Below are 20,546 nucleotides of genomic sequence, written 5' to 3'. Positions count from 1 at the left end.
GGTCTACAGTGTAGAAGTCAGAAATTTCTCTGGACTGAATTATTGGCTGATTTGCGTTCCTTACTGGAGGCTCTAGAGGAGAAGTGGCTTTCTTACCTTTTCCAGCTTCTAGAGGCTTTCTGAGTTCCTTCCATCTTCAAAACCAGCCAAGCATTTCTCACATCACACTGATTTGGCTTTACTGCCTTGCTCACCCACATTTAAAGACTCTTACGATTATGTTAGGCCCACCTGGATAATCTAGGATAATCTCCATATATTAGAGTCAGCTGGTTAGCAATGTCAACTCTGCTGCCTTAATTCCCCTAGCCAAGTAATGTAACATATTCCCGGGTTGCTGGAATTAGGATGAGGACGTCTTTGAGGACCATTTTTCTGCCTATCTGGGCTTCCCTGATGGCTCAGCAGTAAAGAATCCACCTGCAATGCAGGAGACACAGGAAACGCAGATTCTATCCCTGGATCGGGAAGATCCCTTGGAGAGAAAAGCAACCCACTCCAGTATTCTTGCCTGAAAAGTCCCATGGACAGAGGAGCCTGGGGGGCTTTAGGCTATGAGGGTTGCAAAAAGCCAGACATGACCCTGAGACTGACCACATGTTCTGCAATCAACATGAAGCTGAGAACTACTGGTTTATCTGTAAGAAGAGGGACTCAAGAAGTAGCTGTCACCAAGCTGAGCCATGAAGGCAGATTGGAGACACACATTGAAAACTTGATGTTGGGGTGAGGGTGGGGGTAGCTACAGCCAGCCTCAGCAACTTTACACTGTTGCAGAATGTGTCTCGGTGGGGAAGGTGGTGGTGTTGTCATGTGATATACTCACATTCACTTCTCTGATAGTCCTGGGAGGTTTCAATTCAGTTCAGTAGCTCAGTCATTTTGTGACCCAATGGTCTGCAGCACACCAGGCTTCCCTGTCCATCACCAACTCCCGGAACTTGCTCAAACTCATGTCCATTGAGTCGGTGATGCCGACTCAACCATCTCATCCTGTTGTCCCCTTCTCCTCCTGTCTTCAGTCTTGCCCAGCATCAGGGTCTTTTCCAATTAGTCAGTTCTTCGCACCAGGTGGCCAAAGTACTGGAGCTTCAGCTTCAGCATCAGTCCTTCCAATGAATATTCAGGACTTATTTCCTTTAGGACTGACTGGTTTAAACTGGGAAGTTTAATTGTACACTATCCCAGAGGTGACAGGGACCAGCCTCACTGAAGAATAGCCGTTACAGAAAATGTAGGTCATAACACAGGATGCAACTTTTCCAGACTTTGAGACTGGTACCTATCAGCTTGTTCTTTGTTTTATGCTCACTGTACGTGTACCAGATTCTCAAGTGCTCCGCAGGCCATCCTGTACAGTGGAAAGTGACTGGCCAACTGGATGAATGTGGCTTGAAGACAGGTTCTGATTGGCCAACACTTTAATATTCACACATACATATCCACTCAGGATTTCTGGGGTCTCTTAAAAGATCTAACACTCCTGCAAGACAACACTCAGCTGGAAGAACAGCTGCCGCCTTTTGATGGGGCATTTATTCTCTGGTTCACAGTAGGCTTTATCTGAGCCTTTCTGTTTTACACCTGGCTCACTTCACCCATTTGTTACTTGCCTGATCTGGAAGGAATCTGACTTTACAAACTTCCCTATCCTCCAGAGTTCATATGCCTTTGTCGTTGTTTAGTCGCTCAGTCGTGTCCAACTCTTTGTGACCCCATGGACTGTAGCCTTCCGGACTCCTCTGTCCATGGGATTGTCCAGGCAAGAATACTGGAATGGGTTGCCATTCCCTTCTCCAGGGGATCTTCCTGACCCAGGGATCAAACCTATCTCTTGTTTGGCAGATGGATTCTTTACTACTGAGCCACCTGGGAAGCCCTTCATATGCCTAAGTTAGGCAAAATTCTCATAAAGACCCATTTGCATCAATGCAAAAGTGAATAATATACTGTGATCATTTCACAGTATACACAAATATTGAATCATTGTGCTGTACACCTGAAAGTAGTATAATGTTGTGTCAGTTACACTTCAGTTTTTAAAAATATGTAATAAAATGAAACACCACTCCCACAAACACATTCTCCACAAACACATACACCCACACAAAAGTGAATAGCTCTCCAAAGAGAAAGATGGCATACAGCCAATGGCATTGCCTTGTATACACAAAACTCTTTCCTCACAACTTAGCGAGCCACACTGAGCAGAGTTAGTCTACAGTTTGAGAAAAACCTGAATCACATGTCCTGGTGAACACAGTGGTCTCTATTGGAACAAATCTTCTAGGAAATTAAGCTGAAAGATGCCCAACTATAATTTCTGCCCACTGGTCTTTCTTCAGCCTTTAAAGTGTTAGTTGCTTAGTTGTGTCCAACTCTTTGCAACCCCATGCACTGTAGCCTGCCAGGCTCCTCCATCCATGGGATTTTCCAGGCAAGAATACTGGAGTGGATTGCCATTTCCTTCTCCAGGGGATCTTCCTGACCAGGGACTGAACCCAGGTCCCCCGCTTTGCAGGCAGACTTTTTAGCGTCTGAGCCACCAGGGAAGCCTTCAGCCTTGAGACACATGTAACCAACCTTACTCGTCTTACATACCCAGTCTTTCAAAAATTTAAAACGATTATCATCACCCCTGAATGCCTCTTCCCACCTCCAAATGCTTCTCTCCAGTGAGACCAATTCCTTGGACTACTCTTCCTAAGACATAGTTGAGACTTCATCATCATTCTGGTAATTCTTTAGCTTAGCCATGCCACCAAGTGTGCTGTTGAAAGTCTGCACAGCACTAGGGGGTGGTCTGACTGCAAGGCAGACGGGACCCTCCAATGCAGACCCTCTATAACCTATCCTAATACCAGATGAGTTTACAAACTAGAAAACAATGGAGGATGTCAAAGCTGAGTCCCTTGGGGTAGAAGGCAAGCCAAGAGATAACTTTCCCTTTACATGGTGCCAGGGAAGACCCTCTCCTGAAGAAGACCTAGTATTTCTAATGGATGTGATCTAAAAACATTATTCTGCACATATGGACTTCTTCTCAACAGGCTGCAAACTGTGTAAGGATAACAACACAGTTCTGAAATATGCTTTGCCTCGAGAGGGTAGAGTCATTTAAAGGGCCTGTGGGGAGAGGAGCTGCGGTGGTGGATTTCCCATAGCACTGCTATGAAGTCAGTCTTGGCTTACTTACTATTAGAAGAGATGAATTGGCATAATAGTTTCAATTGGCTCAAGTGAGATTTGGGTTAGATGCAGTTTTGGTTTAACTATCCTTTATCTGAAATTATGAGACAGTGTACTGAATCATTCACTTAGAAATGTTCCTGGAACATGTTCATTTTTATTACTAATTTGTGCTTTCTGGCCATTCTTAAACATCTTTACTTCCACTACAACTTTTTACAGTGAGTCTGGCATGTAGCTGCCACTCAGTAAATGTGAGTAAACCAATACCAGAGACTTCAGACTGCTAAGACTCTGACACACGAGGTCATGGGGCCAGATATATTCACTCCCTCTGGGGGAACAGAATAGACAGCTTGGGCTATGAGAAAAGTTGTTAGAATGGGTCAAACTTACGGTTGCAGGGGGATGGCTGAGGGAAGGGTTAGGAAGTCTGGGATGGATAGGTACCCACTGCTATATTTAAAATGGATAACCAACAAGGACCTACTGTATGGCACAGGGAACTCTACTCCATGTTATGTGACAGCCTAGAGGGGAGGCAAGTTTACAGGAGAATGGGTACCTGTATGTATATGGCTGAGTCCCTTTGCTATCCACCTGAAACTATTACAGCATTGTTAACTGGCTATGCTCCAATGTAAAATAAAAAGTTTAATATAACATTGAAAAAAATAGAGGAGTGCGTTACCAGATTTTTAAAACATAGGAGCATGTCAGCAGTAGTTTCATCTCCAGGAAGACAAAGTAGATGTTCTCTTAAAGCTGTCTCATATCTATAGAGAGGCTACCCTATTTATAGTCTTTTGGCACAAAATGCTCTACTGTCTATCTCACTTGAGATGGTTCCTATAGGACCAAGAGAGGGAAAAAGCAAAGCAAACCAGTAATCACGTGTGATGTCTCCAGTCCTAAGGAGCTTGGGACACACTTGTTAAGGCATCACGCCTGCTGGAACTACAGCAGGAAACCTACTCAAGGACGCAGCACAGGAAGCAAAGGCAATCAACCCAAGCAGTACCGAAGAGGACAGCACAGCAAAGACTTTTTTATTCTCCCAGACCTTCAGGCAACCTCACGAGCAGGAGGGCACACGTAGATGAGTATGAAACTAAGAAAAATACGAGGCTTAATACACATTGTATTTCTTCTGGTCTCTGGCAGGCCAGCAGCCTGAGGTCAGTCTGGCAGGAAGCTGAGAGGACGGCCTGGTCCAGACACTCACACGATCTTCACAGTGTTGAGCATGTCGGACAGGACATACGTGTCATCCCAGCCCTTTCCGGGCTTCCTCAGGGTCTGCTCCAAGGCCCGGGCCATTTCCAGGAGCTCTGGTGTAGCGAGTTTGCACTCAGAGTGCAGCTGACAGAACAGGATCTCGTTGACTTCACCCTCGATTCGCCGGACGTACAGGAGGGGGAACACAGCCTTGAGCCCGGCCAGCACTGAGTCCTTTAGCCCCAGGTCTCGGCACACAAGATTGAGGATAAAGACACCTGCAGAGTGAGAAAGGAGAATGACCGTGGTTCAGGGAACACAGGAGACAAGGTTCTGCTCTGAGGAATACCACCATTCCTGATCCCGGGAGGCAGGTGGAGCAAGGGACACATCCATGGCAGCAGTGACTGTGCCGAGAACACACAGCATACGAAGGAAGAGAGTTAGGGGATGCGTGAACCATAAGGCTTCACGCTCATTTCTTGCTCTCTTGTGCTGCTAACAAATATGACCATTCTCTATGCCTCTGTTTCACAAAGGACAGTTTCAACTCTGTATGCAATCCAAATCAAAACACCTGGGAGGTGGTGAACATACGGATTAACAGCTCCAGCTTTTAAGTCATAAGGACCTGGGTTGGAGCCCTAAGTCTAATCGTGAGTCACTTTGACAAGTCTCTACTTCAGTTTCCTAATCTGAAAACAGGCGGCTCTAAAGATGAAAAAGCAGACTGCCCAGTCCAGGACATGTGGGGTTGCTAGCATCACATGCTGGCAAGGATGTGAACTGCTATTAATACAACTGCATTGTGACACTGTGTGATTGCATCTACAAACTGAATAAATGCATAATTTGTGATCCAACAATTACAACCCCACAGCTATGCCCAACAGACCTGCACACACACTTCACCAAAAGGCATCTACCAGAATGTTAATGGCATTTCAGTTCAATTCAGTTCAGTCGCTCAGTTGTGTCCGACTCTTTGCGACCCCATGAATCGCAGCACACCAGGCCTCCCTGTCCATCACCAACTGCCGGAGTTCACTCAGACTCACATCCATCGAGTCAGTGATGCCATCCAGCCATCTCATCCTCTGTCGTCCCCTTCTCCTCCTGCCCCCAATCCCACATCTATGCCCAACAGACCTGCAAACACACTTCACCAAAAGGCATCTACCAGAATGTTAATGGCAGTACTTCCTATTAAATCCTCAAAAAATAAAAAACCCCAATGCCAACAGCCAAAGGGATAAATTAATCGTGGTAGTCACCCAGCAATACACCAGAGCAATAAAAAGGAATGATGTCATCACAACACCATGAGTGAACCTCACAAACATCATGTTGAGTGGAATAAAAGCAAGAACATTCCATATGGACAAAACTAAGCTGTGCTGATAGAAGTGAGGGTGGTGGGCTTCCCTGGTGGCTCAGTGGATTATGAATCTGCCTGCCAATGCAAGGGACATGGGTTTGATCCCTGGTCCGTGAAGATCCCACACGCTGTGGAGCAACTAAGCCCATGCGTCACAACTATTGAGCCTGTGCTCTAGAGCCTATGCTCTAGAGCCCGTGCTCTACAACATGAGAAGCCACCAGATTGAGAAGCCCATGCATCACAAAAAAGAGCAGCCCCCATTCTCTGCAACTAGAGAAAGCCCAAGCGCAGCAACAAAGACCCAGCGCAGCCAAAAACAGATAAATAAAATTATTAAAAAAGAAGTGCAGCTGGTGGTTATCCTTGAGAGGAGGACAAGTTACTGAAAGGAGCTAAGAGGACTTGTAGGGGTGCTGGTAAATGGGTATGTTCAATATGGGGAAACCAATCAAGCTACACACTTACGTGCATTTTTCATTAAAAAGAAAATCTTCCTAAAGGGCCCGTCCCTTCTCCCTCGCCACCTTCTGTTCTTCATACCTTCAGGAGTCAAGATGCTTTTGACCTTCTGCAGGAAAAGCTGGGCCACAAATGCTGGGGGTGGACAGCTCATTCCCAGGGTTGGGTCCTTACTGTCCACATCGAACATTATGACGTCGTAGTGAGGCCGTGCTGTGAAAGAGAAGCAGACAAGTCTCTGTTTTTTGCTGGATAAAATAATACCATTCACATTCCTCCACATTTCCTCTGCGATCTGTGGTTGGCATAGGTGGCTAAGTCAACAGGAATGACATGGAGGATGTGGCGCCTAAGGGCACCAAAGTCACTGTCCAAAGCAGTTACGTCATCAGGGCTCTGCTGGGAGTGCCCACGTCTAAGACAGCATCATCATCTCATCTGCCTCTACATTTTAAAGCCCCTCCACAGACACACATTTCTGGGGTCCACTCCAGCAGGATCATTACTCAGAGTCCATCTATACCAGTGATTTTCAACCCTGGCAGGACACTAGAGCCAAATGGGAAAATTCTAAGTACTCAGAGAACCTGGGCTCCACTCCTGAACAACGGAGTTAAAAACTCCTGGGGTGGAGAAGAACAGATGGGACAGGAAGTGAGAAGCCTCTGGTACTTTTCTTAAGCTCCTCAGGTGATTTGAAATAGAGAGATGAGAACCACTAATTTAGACAAAGCAGCTGCCTCTGCCTGTAAGGGCTGACCCAGCACATGGTATCTTTAACTTAACTCTGGAGAAAAATGTTCTCAAATTAAAGTCAGCAAATCTTTTCTAGTTACTTAAACAATTACTGGCTCTAAGGAATTTGTTCAATGGGTGAGAAAGAACTGATGATGAATCTGATCCACTCCTTAATAGAATGTTAGTTTTTTCAAGGGGTAGGCCTACAATATGAACAACTGGTTTTTAGCAAACTGAGACAGTGCTAATGATTATTCAATAATCAATATATATTTACTTAGGACTACAGCATGCCCATCACTGTTCATAGCACAGATTTAATTTTGGTTTTTCAAGAGCAGAACACGTTGGCTCATCAAAGTTCAAGGACAACCATGGCCCCCACCTGTGGCCCTGAGTCCTCCAACAACCTGAAAGGTTGTTGTTAGAGACAAAGGCCAGGGCTGTTCAGATCCGGTTTAGAGGTCCTAACAACAGCAGCACATCCTGGACTGAGTACCTACCACATGCCTGGCACTCTTTTAAGTGCTTTCACATGTATTAGCTATCCTGGGTCTGGGCCCCCACCTTGGCATCAGCCACAGAAAGCAAAGCTGGGAAACTCTGATAGAGTTCAGCTCACTTTGCAATTAAGGCAGCATTTGTCTATCTTCTCTATACCTCAGAGAAGGCAGTGGCACCCTACTCCACCCTACTCTTGCCTGGAAATTCCCATGGATGGTGGAGCCTGGTAGGCTGCAGTCCACGGGGTCGCCAAGAGTTGGACACGACTGAGCGACCTCACTTTCACTTTTCACTTTCATGCATTGGAGAAGGAAATGGCAACCCACTCCAGTGTTCTTGCCTGGAGAATCCCAGGGACGGGGGAGCCTGGTGGGCTGCCGTCTCTGGGGTCGCATAGAGTCGGACACGACTGAAGGGACTTAGCAGCAGCAGCAGCACCAAAATACTTAACCCAGGCATCCCGTTTTGCCACACCCTTCCTAGAAAATGCTCTAACCCAGTGAGAACCAGAGCAACTATTACAGAAGAGCAGACTAGGAAGGGTAGGTGGCCTGGACTCCCCAGGTTCAGGCAGGACTGAACCAACCTAACTTCTCCTTAAGAGGCTCACACTCTGCAAAACATCAGTCACCAGGAGCCTATACATTAAGTTTCAGAAGCATCAGCAGAGCTTTTAGAACATATTAACATGCCTTTTGTCCAAGTCTGGGATACAAATTATTAGAGAAAAATGGAGCCTTAATCCCAGCAGCAGCAGGGCTATTAGAATTCCCATCAACACCTGCATCAGGGTTTAACCTCAGCACTGTTGACATTTCGATCAGATCATTCTTTATTATCAGCAGCCATCCTGTGCATTATAGGATGTTTAGCAGCATCCTTGGTGTCCACCCACTATTATGCCAGAAGCACCCCTACCTAATGGTAGGCTGTGCTTTTACAACCAAAAAATGCCTGCCGACATTGCCAAACACCCCTGGGTTAGAACCACTCATCTACATGAATGATGTTTTACTCCATTTCTGGCTTCACCTTGAGCTGAAAGATTTACAGAACACATCTCCCAACACACCCCCCCAACATTTCTTCCCCTTTACCTCACTCAGCTCCAGACACTGACTTTCTTGGGATGATGAGGTGGTGGCAAGGTCACAGGGTCAGAAGAGATTCAGAAGAGGAGCCCGCTGATTTTTTTAGCACAATGAGTGCAGGAAACAGTCTGTTTTACTTGTTGCCACAGCCTAACCCCTAACAGCACTGAGATTATGATAGATACTCTATATTTACTGAATAAATATGTCAACAAATGAGGGAACAAATGAACAAGTGAAAGAATGGGATGATGCTCATATCTCTTAGAGATGAATTCTACAGGCCCTTGCAGACCTGACAACCTTGGATCAATCTTTCCTCAACACCCCTCCAAATTCTCCAACAGCAGTACCTTCTTCTTCTGCCAGGCGGGTTATAAAGTCCAGGCCATCTGCGATGTGGACCTTCATCCGGTCGCTCTGGGAAAAGCCGAACCACTGGGTAGCCACTTCCAACATAGAGGGGTCGATCTCCACAGCATGGATGCAGGACTTTGGGAAATGATCGTGGATAAAGAGAGGGAGGCTGCCCCCGCCCAGGCCTACTACCAACAGTGCCAGTGGGGTCTCTGTAATAAAGAATAAAAGCATTATGTTACCATCTGCTCACTGTAAAGTTCTGCACCAGCCTTAGAGAGGACAAAAGAGACAGTCGGATTGTTCGCTCTGGCCAGAAGATACAAGATTTAGAGACTTGGCCTCCCTTGTCTCTTTCTAGAAATTCAGGAGTCAATTTAATATATGTAAACTCAACCCTGGCCTCATGATCCTTCCTTTACTAGTTCCAGAAGAGCAATCATTATGTTATTATTATGGTTCCTTAAACATCGCAAAGCCCTCAGCTGACTTTACAGCAATAATCCCCACCATCAGCATCATTAAACCCCTCTAGGAAACGGGAGGGACAATGGGCAACATCTTGTCCATGATCACAGGGCATGTAGATGTGATGCCCTCTGCCCAGCTTCCAACTCAAAGGCCACAGCTGCCTTTAATAAGACACATCCAACACGTGAAAGAAGTCCACCCAAGTTCCAGAAGTCACAGGAAAACAAAGGCCCAAATCCTACACTCAAGTTCAGAGAAATAGGGGATGAAAGAAGATATGAAACAAGAAAGAATCACCAAAAAGAGAGAAACCCTGAGGATTAAATGTAACAACTGAGAATCCAGTGACATACATCAGCACCAAGATAGACCACAAGTATAGGGTATTTCAACAGGACATACTCAGAGACTTCAAGGGAAAGACAGCTACAAGAGTGGACAGAAATAAATATTTTTGCTCCTGTGGTTAGATCCTAACCTATTATCAGCGATAAGGCTATGACTGTACTACCTACACTATGGATTTTTTTAAAAGCAGAAATTTAAGAAAGAATTACATCTGGCACTCAAGGAATACATCACTGAAAAGCCAGAAATTTTCCTAAAGTACACAGGTATTTCTCTGGAGATGTGATTTTTAAATGTTCCACCTGGTTACAGGGTATATGGATATGCAAAAATTCATCAAGCTGAACAACTTAAGATCCGTTCACTTTATAGATTTCACTGAAGACATTTCATACATTAATTTTTAAAACTGTAGTTAATTTTACACTAATTTTTAAATAAATGAATAGAAGAAAAAATTTAGATATCAGCACATATGTCTGTTTCAAGATTACAATTTGAATTTGTGGGAAAAGTTACTTGGATGTTCATAAATGATGCAGAAGACAGTTGGGAATAAGAAACACATGAATATATGCACATCTGTTGATCTGTAATCATGGTTCTTAAGCTGCAAGGCAGCCAACTCTGATGACATCTGTAATCTTACACATTTCCTACTGTGGAAGGCTGTGGTGACTTCCTCACCTAGAAGCAGCTCTGGGTTTTTCAGCAGCGCAAGGCCGGCGATCATGGCTTTGTGGTGTTCGCAGCACAGGTAACTCTTATCAATGGACTGCCCCTGAGCTGCAGGGAGGTCCTCTGGGGTATCAGCAGGCCGATGCTTCTTCCTGTCCTTTTTCCGTTTCTTCTGGGCTAGATCAGAGACAGAGACGAATGAGCTTGTGTGAGGTATGCCACTCCTTGGAAAGTAAGGCACGCGAGCAGCAGTGTGCTGCAGCTGGCTGGCTGAGACTCGGGAACCAGTGGTGAAATATGCAGGCATTCTGTGAACAGGCTGACATGCTGGTAGCTTGAAATCTGTCCGTGGTGGCCATTTTTATGCACAGAAATTAGCGAACAGTACAATTCGTGGCTTTTTTTCCCCAAAGAGTTGGTGGTCCAACATTTAACACATGCCAGGGTGTCAGAAAAGGGAAGTGGCAAAGAAAACACCCAAAAACTGAGAACACTGGGATACTTGAGTGAGGGGAGCTAATACTTCTTTAGGGAACATAAAGCTGCTCACAGGAGAGGAGTTTATTCATGAGTTTTTTTAAGCAGAAAAGAACTTAAAGTTACTAATTACTGCCTCTGTGCCAATTATTGCACCAGGACTCTTACTCCTGTAGCTTTTATAACCCTCTTATTCCAATTCTCAGCAGATAGAAAATCTGGCAGTGCAGCTAGGATTTGAATATGGGACCGCCTGTCTCCAACACCTACCATCTTTCAACTGCATCGCACAGATGGTAATGCACACCACCCCAGTGGACAAGGACACTACAAATGTTCACAGAAGGGGGAAAATCCTACAAAAGGTCCCTTTACATTTCCTCTCCCTACTCTCTCAACTGAACCAGGACAGAGTGAACAGCTGGTTTTGCTGTTTTCCTAGGGACCAGCTGCACTCCACAGCAGCGCAGCGATGTGTGAGGGGCAGCCTGATTTAACATAACAATCAGAAAAGTTAAATCACTTTTTAACACATTCTCCTTCTTCTCACCAATACCCCCCCCCGTAGGAAAATCACTCCCATGAGAATTAAGTGACTAGGATCTTGACAACAATGGGGGGGAAAAAAACTTGAAACCCAAATTGGAGGGGAATATCTTCTTTGAAGCAATTTTACTCATTTTTTTGGTGAGATGAAGCTGAACCAACCTGCACCTCAAGTGACCCAACGACAGCTCAGGAACCCAGCAAACACAGGTGCACTTGACCAGGGGACACCCCTCAAGAGAAAACCATCCTGCAGAGAGTCACCTGACCCTGAGCTCTGGGCAAACCCAGGACCTCATGAGGTTCTGAACTCTCTCTTTTCACTCTCCTTCCAGATGGCCTTGCCAACACGACAGCATGGTCATCAGGCAAAGGAAACTTCCAAGAATCAGAAAAGCCAATTTCAAATTCCAAGCCTGAGTCTCTGGGCCTCAAAAGGGAAGTTATACTGGAGAGGTGGAAGGGAGGAACGTTCACCTCTACTCTATACATCTGATTTGTGAGCTGATTACAATAAGCAAGTATTGCTTTTGAAGTACAAATATATACACCGGGGAAAACAGCAGGTGAAACAAACGATTGCTTTCCCCCTTAGGGGGTGTTTCTGAGCAGCACCTGGGAGATCACTTAAAAGGGATCCTAGAGAACATGGTCTGGATCTACCCTGTCCAAGCCTGTAACCCTGGCTACCTGTGTCTATTTACATTTAAATATAAGTTCATTGGAAATAAATAAGATTAAAGATGTAGCTCTTTAATAGTCATACCAGCCATGTTCCTAATGCTCAGCATCCACACTGGACAGCTCACTGGGTATTAAATATTTCCTTCACTGCAGAAAGTTCTACTGGACAGCACTGGACTAGGTGACGTCCAGGGCACCCACCAACTCTACAATCCTCTAAACCAGGTGCTAGGAGGTGGCTGTAAGGAGGAGAGCAGGCCTACTGAATTAATATACAGACGCATATTGAGCAACTTATAAAATAGGTGGTCTCTGAACTCCAGGCATTAAGGCGATGATCACATTTATTTGGTAAACTACCACACCGCACTCCTTATCATTTTAGAACTAGGCTTTGCTCAAGAGGAGAATATCGACCCCTTTCTGTTCATCACCACTCACACTCTAACAGCCCAGAAGATAAGAGGATGACCCACGGAGCCATGTGCCTGTGGTCTGTCCTACAACTCCGCCAAGCTCGCAAGTCTTTCTGGCCACCCCACGTTGTCCATATCGCATCCTCAGGGACACCGCCACCACGTCCATGACGCCTCACCTCTGTGAGACACATCCTGCAGCAGCCTGGCTTCTGACTGCACCACGTTCCTGTTGCTGAGGAAGATGAGCCGCCGGAAGTAGCGCTTGTCATCTCCCTGCACGTCCTCGATGACGTAGTCGCCGCTCAAGGGGCTGCAGGCTTGGTGCTGAACGATCCGGACCCCAATGTCCCCACCCACAGACAGGAAGGGCACCTGAAGGAACAGCAGAGCTGTCGTCGAAAGGCCAGCTCCATTGAGAAAGATGAGAAAGTCTAATCCCTTGCCTTTGTGTCTCTGTGAGGAATCCCCACACCGAGGTCCTGTGTAGCAATGACTCCAAAGATTCGCCACTCCGTCAAAGTACTTTTCTGGGGCATTTGACTAGATCTCAAAAAGCTTAATCCATCTTTTTGAAAACCAACTGAATAAAGATTCCCCAAACCATTAGTGAAATGCAGTTGGTTCTCCACAAGAAAAACAGGAGTTTCTCAGGAGTAATTTCTAAAAGGACTTTAAACAGTCCAAGACAATGAAAGTGAGAAGCAACCCTGAAGAAGGACCAGAACCATGAGAGAAGGAATGTGAGCTGGGATAAAGGTGCCAAAATCCACGGGCAAAGCAACCTTTCCAAATCTGGAGAAATTTCTCCCTTCCCCCAGTGATTCTCATCTTTTTCCTGCATTTTACTAAACAGGAAAAAAAGAAAATGAGGAAAAAAATACATTCCCCCCTCAACTTTTCCATTCCTTTCCCAATCTTCACACTTAATTCTTTTTAAAGACTTACAGGAATATTTAATCATCATGAGGGACTCCAAACTTTGAGAGAAAATTCACAAAAGAACCTTCCCACAAGCTCTGGGTCTCTCTAATGACACTAACCCCAGTCTTCAGAAAGCATCACAGACTTACTAATCTGTAAGCACAAAGTCAGCCTTGTGGGCAGAACCACAGGATGAGAACCCAGGAGACTGGCTTCTCTTCTTTCCAGGTCTGTTACTATAGCACCAAGACTCCAGGTAGGTTGTCTTTCCCATCTATCAAGAAGGACAAACTTTTTCTATAAAGTCCTTGCAGTAAAGTCAATCACCCTGTCTTATGACCAGGATAGCACAAGACAGACAGTGTCAACTGATAATACCATATCACCATTTTGGCAAAAACCTTCAGTTCCCTTCCTAGAGAAACATCAAACCCACGGAGTTAATATTCTGAAAATTAAGGTGAGCTCTTTTGGCCCTTTCCCATTCTACCTCACACAATGACGGTTCTAAGGAGGAAAATGGCCAAGGAAATCCTGTGCAAAGTGCATTAGGAGAAGAACTGTCTGAGTAATCCACAGTGTGAGGAGCTGGAGGTAGAGACTTCCTTCGTGCTGTCCGAGAGGCCCTGCAGACAGATGCTACTATGGGTCTCAATAAAGGCAATCACTCACCTTCCACTCACTGCCTGGGACATAATTTCTACCCACTTAGCTCTTAGCTGCCGATATGCCCTCTGGGAACAGTCTAGGGTCACAGACCCTAGTCCTAGCTTCTTCCAAGACAACCTCTGCCTTCCTGACTCTTAATACGACTTCTCCAGAGACCCTGAAAGCTGCTCCCCAAGCCTTCTTACCTGCAGCTGGGCGGGCATCCCGGCCGGGGCCAGCTCCATGACTCTGGCTGACAGCTCGGCCTGGATGCTGTCCATGCCTTCATACTGCTGACCTCGGTGAAGGGCCACTGTGATCAGCCTCCTGAAGCCTGCACTGGCTGCCAGCTGCTTCCGGCCCTCCTCCATGCCAAACAGCCACTCTGTCTCCCGACCCTGGGGGACTGGAAAGAGGCATTTCTTGACAGGGAGTCCTGGGTTCAAGCCCACAATCAACATGCCCCACGTGGCAGAGAGCCAGGCCATCCCTTCCAACTGTGACCTACTGAGGGGCTATCAATTCCCCAGTGCACAAGGCCCACTGCCAGCAGACCTATGGCAGGACCCATGGGAAAAAAGTGTGGGTGTGTAAGCGGAGGGAGGCAAGTACCAAGTGTAAGTAAAATAGTAATAATGCTAACATTTCTTACATGCCAGGCATGATTCCAAACAGTTTACAAACAGAAACTAATCAAATCTTCACAAAAGCCCAAGATGCAGGAAGCATTATTACTATTTCCATTTTATAAACGAGAAAATTAAGACGCAGAAGTTACTGTATTTGCCCAAGTTCACGCAGCTAGTAACTGGCTAAGCTAGGACTCAAACCCAGGCAGTCCAGCCCCAGAATCCATGCTCACATCCACTACACTATTTGTTCCCACAGGTGGACAGTCAGGATAAGGGAATACTTGGAAAAATGGATTCCATGTTGGGAAACCAATTATCAGCATGACGTATCAACACTTCACATTTGTCTAGAATATTCTACTTTTGAAAGCATTTCCTCTTACTATCTCTGTTGATCATTACTAAAGTGAACCTGGTATCATTTACCCCTTTCAATAAAAACACTAACATTTGTAAAACCTATCACGTGCCAGGCACTATTCTAAGACCTTTTATGCTTTTCACAACTACAGAAGACAGTTATGACCTCACTTTATAGAGGAGAAAACTGAGGCACAGAAAGAACACTAACTCATCCAGTAGCATCCCAAAGGGACTGAGCCAGGAATGGAAACCAGCCTGGTCCCAGAGCTGCCTTTTTCAGCAGCTACTCTGTCCTATTTGCAAAAACTCAGCAGAGAAACACAGAGACTTCTCCAGGTCATGCTGCTCACAGGCTACAAGGTTCCTTGCTTCTATTACTCTGTTACAAAGTAACATCTCTACAACAGCTTGACCTGCCTAAATTTATCTGTATTACTTCTCCCTACTCCAGGCCAACCCCATTCTCACACTTCATCAGGCCTTTGCCATGGAAGATGGGAAGACATAAACTTCAGATTCAAGCAGGCAGCTCCCGCTTCCTTATGCCGTGGCCAGTCTAACCTCTCAAAGTACAGCCCCCTTGCAAGATCAAGCCAGCCAAGGCATACCCATCCACCAAATCCCCAGATCCAGCCCCGGTAAGCCAGCCCCCTTCAGGAAAGAGAGGGAGCAATCCCAACTCACTGATGAAAATGGCAAAATGATTGTCCCGCGATGGTTTCACAGTGGGGCTGTCCACCACGTGGAGGGTGTAGCGTGGCTCCCCCGTGTCCCCATTGCACAAGTCCAGGGACACACTCCCCAGCCCGGCCTTGCGGTACAGCTGGCTGCACAGCCAGGCATATTGCTGCCGCTCCCGCACCGCCTCGGCCAGCTGCTCAGCACTCTCCAGCCGCACAGGCTTGCCCTGCTCCTGAGCACACAGCTCAAAGATCTGAAGGGCAGAGCCAGTGACCGGCCTGAACTTGGTCATGATGAAGGCAAAGACAGGCAGGGAGAACCGAGGCTCTGCTTCCAACAGCTGGTCCTGGCTGCTGGCCACCTGGTGCACCCTCACCATCCACCCCTCCCGAGAGAAGTGACCCACTGCTTTCTTCAGGACGTGAGCCTGAGCCAGGGAGATGCAGAGGTAGCGACCGCCCACCTGCAGGACACGGCCAACCTCAGCCAGCATCCTGTCCACCTGCTGCAGGGTCTTCTCCTCCTCATCTGTCAGGACAGCGTCCAGGGTGCCCTTGTCCAACACCACCTGGAACGAGGCGTCGGGGAACTCCATCTGTGTCATGTCCATCTTCAAGAAGCTCATCCTGGGCCGTCGGCTGGCATTGCGCTCCTTCATTTGCTTGATGACGACCTCGCTAATGTCAATATTCACTATATCCTGATAGCCCACATCATACAGCTGCTCACTTAGCTCTGAGTTACCACACCCAACCACTAGCACCTAGGGAGAAAAAAAAAAAACAAAAAAAAACAAGATGGAGGTGATCAAGGCAAAGGAATGAGAACACCATTACAGAGTTGATTCTAGGCTCTATCGGAATTCACTAGTAACAAATCAGATTTAGCCATAACAATGCAAGTTACACAGAAGCCGACTAACCAGGGTTGTTCTTTTCTCTGAATCAAACATTTACTACTCAAGAATTGATAGAAAGTCACAGAATCCAAATTCAGTAGTTACAACTGAAATCTCCTATTTGTTTTACAGGTGAAAATGTAACTTACAAAACAGAAAGAGACTCACAGACTTAGAGAAGGTACTTATGGTTGCAAAGAGGAAGGATAGGGGCAAGGAATAATTTGAGAGTTTGCAATGAACATGTATACACTGCTATATTTAAAATGGATAACCAACAAGAAACTACTGTATAGCACATGGAACTCTTCTCAATGTTGTGTGGCAGCCTGGATGACAGGGGAGTTTGGAAAATGGATAATGTATATGTATGGCTGAGTCCTCTTTGCTATTTACCTGAAACTACTGCAAAACTGTTACTCGCCTAGGTGGCAAGAATACACAGAAGAACTATACAAAAAAGATCTTCATGACTCAGATAACTACGATAGTGTGATCACTCACCTAGAGCCAGACATCCTGGAATGTGAAGTCAAGTAGGCCTTAGGAAGCATCACTATGAACAAAGCTAGTGGAGGTGATGGAATTTCAGCTGAGCTATTTCAAATCCTAAAGGATGAAACTGTGAAAGTGCTGCACTCAATATGCCAGCAAATTTGGAAAACTAAGTAGTGGCCACAGGACTGGAAAAAGTCAGTTTTCATTCCAATCCCAAAGAAGGGCAATGCCAAAGAATGTTCAGACTACCACACAATTGCACTCATCTCACACGCTAGTAAAGTAATGCTCAAAATCCTCCAAGCCAAGCTTCAACAGCACATGAACCATGAACTTCCAGATGATCAAGCTGGATTTAGAAAAAACAGAGGAACCAGAGATCAAATTCCCAATATCCATTGGATCATAGAAAAAATCAAGAGCATTCCAGAAAACATCTACTTGGGTCTTATTGACTACACCAAAGCCTTTGACAGTGTAGATCACAACAAACTATGGAAAATTCTTTAAGAGATTGGAATACTAGATCATCTTACCTACCTCGTGAGAAATCTGTATGCAGGTCAAGAAGCAACAGTTAGAACCAACATGGAACAACAGACTGGTTCCAAATTGGGAAAGGAGTATGTCAAAGCTGTATATTATCACCCTGCTTATTTAACTTCTATGCAGAGTACATCATGAGAAATGCTGAGCTGAATGAAGTACAAGCTGGAATCAAGATTGCCAGGAGAAATATCAATAACCTCAGATATGCAGATAACACCACCCTTATGGCAGAAAGTGAAGAGGAACTGAAGAGCCTCTTGATACAAGTGAAAGAAGAGAGTGAAAAAGTTTGCTTAAAACTCAACATTCAGAAAACCAAGATCATGGCATCCAGTCCCATCACTTCATGGTAAATAGATGGGGAAACAATGGAGAGAGTGACAGACTTTATTCTGGGCTCCAAAATCACTGCAGATGGTGACCGCAGCCATGAAATTAAAAGACGCTTGCTCCTTGGAAAAAAAGCTATGACCAACCTAGACAGCACATTAAAAAGCAGAGACATTACTTTACCAACAAAGGTCTGTCTAGTCAAAGCTCTAGAGAAGGCCACGGCACCCCACTCCAGTACTCTTGCCTGGAAAATCCCATGGATGGAGGAGCCTGGTGGGCTGCAGTCCATGGGGTTGCTAAGAGTCAGACACAACTGAGCGACTTCACTTTCACTTTTCAATTTCACACATTGGAGAAGGAAATGGCAGCCCACTCCAGTGTTCTTGCCTGGAGAATCCCAGGGACTGGGGGGAGCCTGGTGGGCTGCCGTGTCTATGGGGTCGCTAAGAGTCGGACACGACTGAAGCGACTTGGCAGCAGCAGCGGTCAAAGCTATGGTTTTTCCAGTTAATCATGTATGGATGTGATAGTTGGACTATAAAGAAAGCTGAGCGCCAAAGAATTGATGCTTTTGAACTGTGGTGTTGGAGAAGACTCTTGAGAGTCCCTTGGACTGCAAGGAGATCAAACCAGTCAATCCTAAAGGAAATCAAGTCCTGAATATTCATTGGAAGGATTGATGCTGAAGCTGAAACTCCAATACTTTGGCCACCTGATGTGAAGAAATGACTCATTGGAAGTGAAGAAATGACTCATTGGAAAAGACCCTGATGCTGGGAAACACTGAAGGCAGGAGAAGGGGACAACAGAGGATGAAATGGTTGGATGGCATCACCGACTTGATGAACATGAATTTGAACAAGCTCTGAGAATTGGTGATGAACAGGGAAGCCTGGCATGCTGCAGTCCTAGGGGTTGCAAAAAGTTGGATACAACTGAGTGACTGAACTGAATTGAACTGAACCCCAATACAAAAAGTTAAAAAAAAAAAAAACTGGGTCTGGCATAATCCTATTCCACTCATGCCTTGGGTTCCAGCTCATGATATTCTGCTATTTCCTGAAGCGAAACTTAAAACACAAATTGTTGCCTCCGTCTCTACTGAACAATCTCCCATTGATCCTTCAAAATTCTGCCCCATCTCTGGAAAAGCATGGTACTGTGACAATTGCATAAGCGTTTAAGCTAGGTAGGCCTAAGTCTAAATCCCCACATGAGCATTTACTACATTTATGATCTTGGGCAAGAAACTGCCTCTCAGAGCCTCAGTTTCTGCATCTGTAGAATTCTTGTACTATCCACTCACATTGAAATGTATTCTGAGAACTCAATGACTGCACACACACACACACACACACACACACACACACACGCACGCAGCCCCCAGCATAAAGTCTGGCTCTTAAGACTTTCTTCCTTGAATGTTCGTTTTCTACCCTCTTCCTTCCCTACTTCCAGTACAACCCCATTTCTGTCCAACCTATTACTGTACTTATCACTTCTGGAATGTGCCCAGGGTTTATATATCAACGCATTTGCCGCTAAAGGGATGAGCACAGCGCCTTAAAGTGTGGGCTCACAACAACTGTTTGATAACAGATTAATTTATCAGTAAAGCCACGGATTCTACCAGTTCTCACAAGAACTATTTGGTAACAGATTAATTTATCAGTAAAGCCACGGATTCTACCAGTTCCCCGGGCATTCACAGTGACAGAAAAGCACACTTTCTTCACTAGGAGGAGCTTCCTAGGTTCCACTACTTAGTAAGTCATTCTTCCTGTGAGGTTACTAATTCAAGAATGATCTGGGGGTGGAAGCTGTTATCTGAAAACCGTAGAAGGATATTTTGTAATTACCTTTTAGCCGAAATGTTGCATGAACTCCTGAAAATACCGGCCCAGTTAGGGCCCCCACGCCGGTCACGGTCTACCAAATGCAGGATTTCTGTTTTCAGTTCCTACTTTCCAGAGTACACACCGGGCTGCCAGGCCGCGCTTACCTTTTCCCTGGGCTTGATGTATTTGTGCAGCACCCCGCACAGTTCCAGGTAGGTTCCATACCACTCGAAAGCTTTCTTTCCTCGCTGCTGGAAGAACTTCTCCCAATAGTCAACGGAGCCAAACTCCTTCGAGCTTTTAGGTAAGAGATTCATATTCCCACTACCCGAGCTGCGTCTTCAAGATTCCTGCTCCCTGTGTGGTACCATCAGAGGGGCTTTCCCACACGTTGGCTCTGGGACACCGCTGCGGGAATTCTTTCCACGGACAAACAGCCTCATTTATTTGTTTCCAACTCCAAATCCAAAGCGATGATCCTTACACGCTCACCGCACCCGCGAGACACTGACCCTAAGAAACGTTCATCCCTTGATCCACGCCCAGTGCCCCGACCCACGTGGGGAGCCCCTCACACTTTTTCAGAGTTCGGTTTCAGAACCGGCTATCATATCCGGGTACGAGG

General features: G+C 45.8%; 1 protein-coding gene across 3 annotated transcripts; it reads right to left on the bottom strand.

Annotated features, from left to right (window-relative positions):
• Positions 1-4,207: 4,207 nt before the first annotated feature.
• METTL13 (methyltransferase 13, eEF1A N-terminus and K55) lies at positions 4,208-20,546 on the bottom strand. 3 transcript variants are annotated; one of them, XM_070768167.1, is made up of 8 exons: positions 20,086-20,546; positions 15,809-16,568; positions 14,336-14,535; positions 12,737-12,932; positions 10,444-10,611; positions 8,934-9,149; positions 6,254-6,460; positions 4,208-4,685 (listed from the first exon to the last, which is right to left on the bottom strand). In XM_070768167.1, the coding sequence occupies exons 1-8, from the start codon at positions 20,236-20,238 to the stop codon at positions 4,411-4,413; spliced, it is 2,175 nt and encodes a 724-aa protein (XP_070624268.1). In that variant the 5' UTR covers positions 20,239-20,546; the 3' UTR covers positions 4,208-4,410. The 3 variants fall into 3 exon arrangements, with proteins under 3 accessions (XP_070624268.1, XP_019832349.2, XP_070624269.1); XM_019976790.2 differs by having other exon boundaries at positions 6,329-6,460; positions 20,086-20,544; XM_070768168.1 differs by lacking the exon at positions 20,086-20,546 and adding an exon at positions 19,943-20,079.

This window comes from Bos indicus, chromosome 16, assembly GCF_029378745.1.
Source record: "Bos indicus isolate NIAB-ARS_2022 breed Sahiwal x Tharparkar chromosome 16, NIAB-ARS_B.indTharparkar_mat_pri_1.0, whole genome shotgun sequence".
Taxonomy (NCBI): Eukaryota; Metazoa; Chordata; class Mammalia; order Artiodactyla; family Bovidae; genus Bos; species Bos indicus.
The sequence above is the reverse complement of the archived record's forward strand: the minus strand, read 5'-3'. Positions and strand labels throughout refer to the sequence as shown.

Excerpts from the sequence above, each read along its gene's own strand:
- METTL13 (XM_070768167.1), bottom strand. The coding sequence starts at position 20,238 with ATGAATCTCTTACCTAAAAGCTCGAAGGAGTTTGGCTCCGTTGACTAT. Across the intron at positions 16,569-20,085 it reads ACATCAAGCCCAGGGAAAAG|GTGCTAGTGGTTGGGTGTGG; the intron begins GTAAGCGCGGCC and ends TTTTCTCCCTAG. Across the intron at positions 14,536-15,808 it reads TCATTTTGCCATTTTCATCA|TCCCCCAGGGTCGGGAGACA; the intron begins GTGAGTTGGGAT and ends GCCTCTTTCCAG.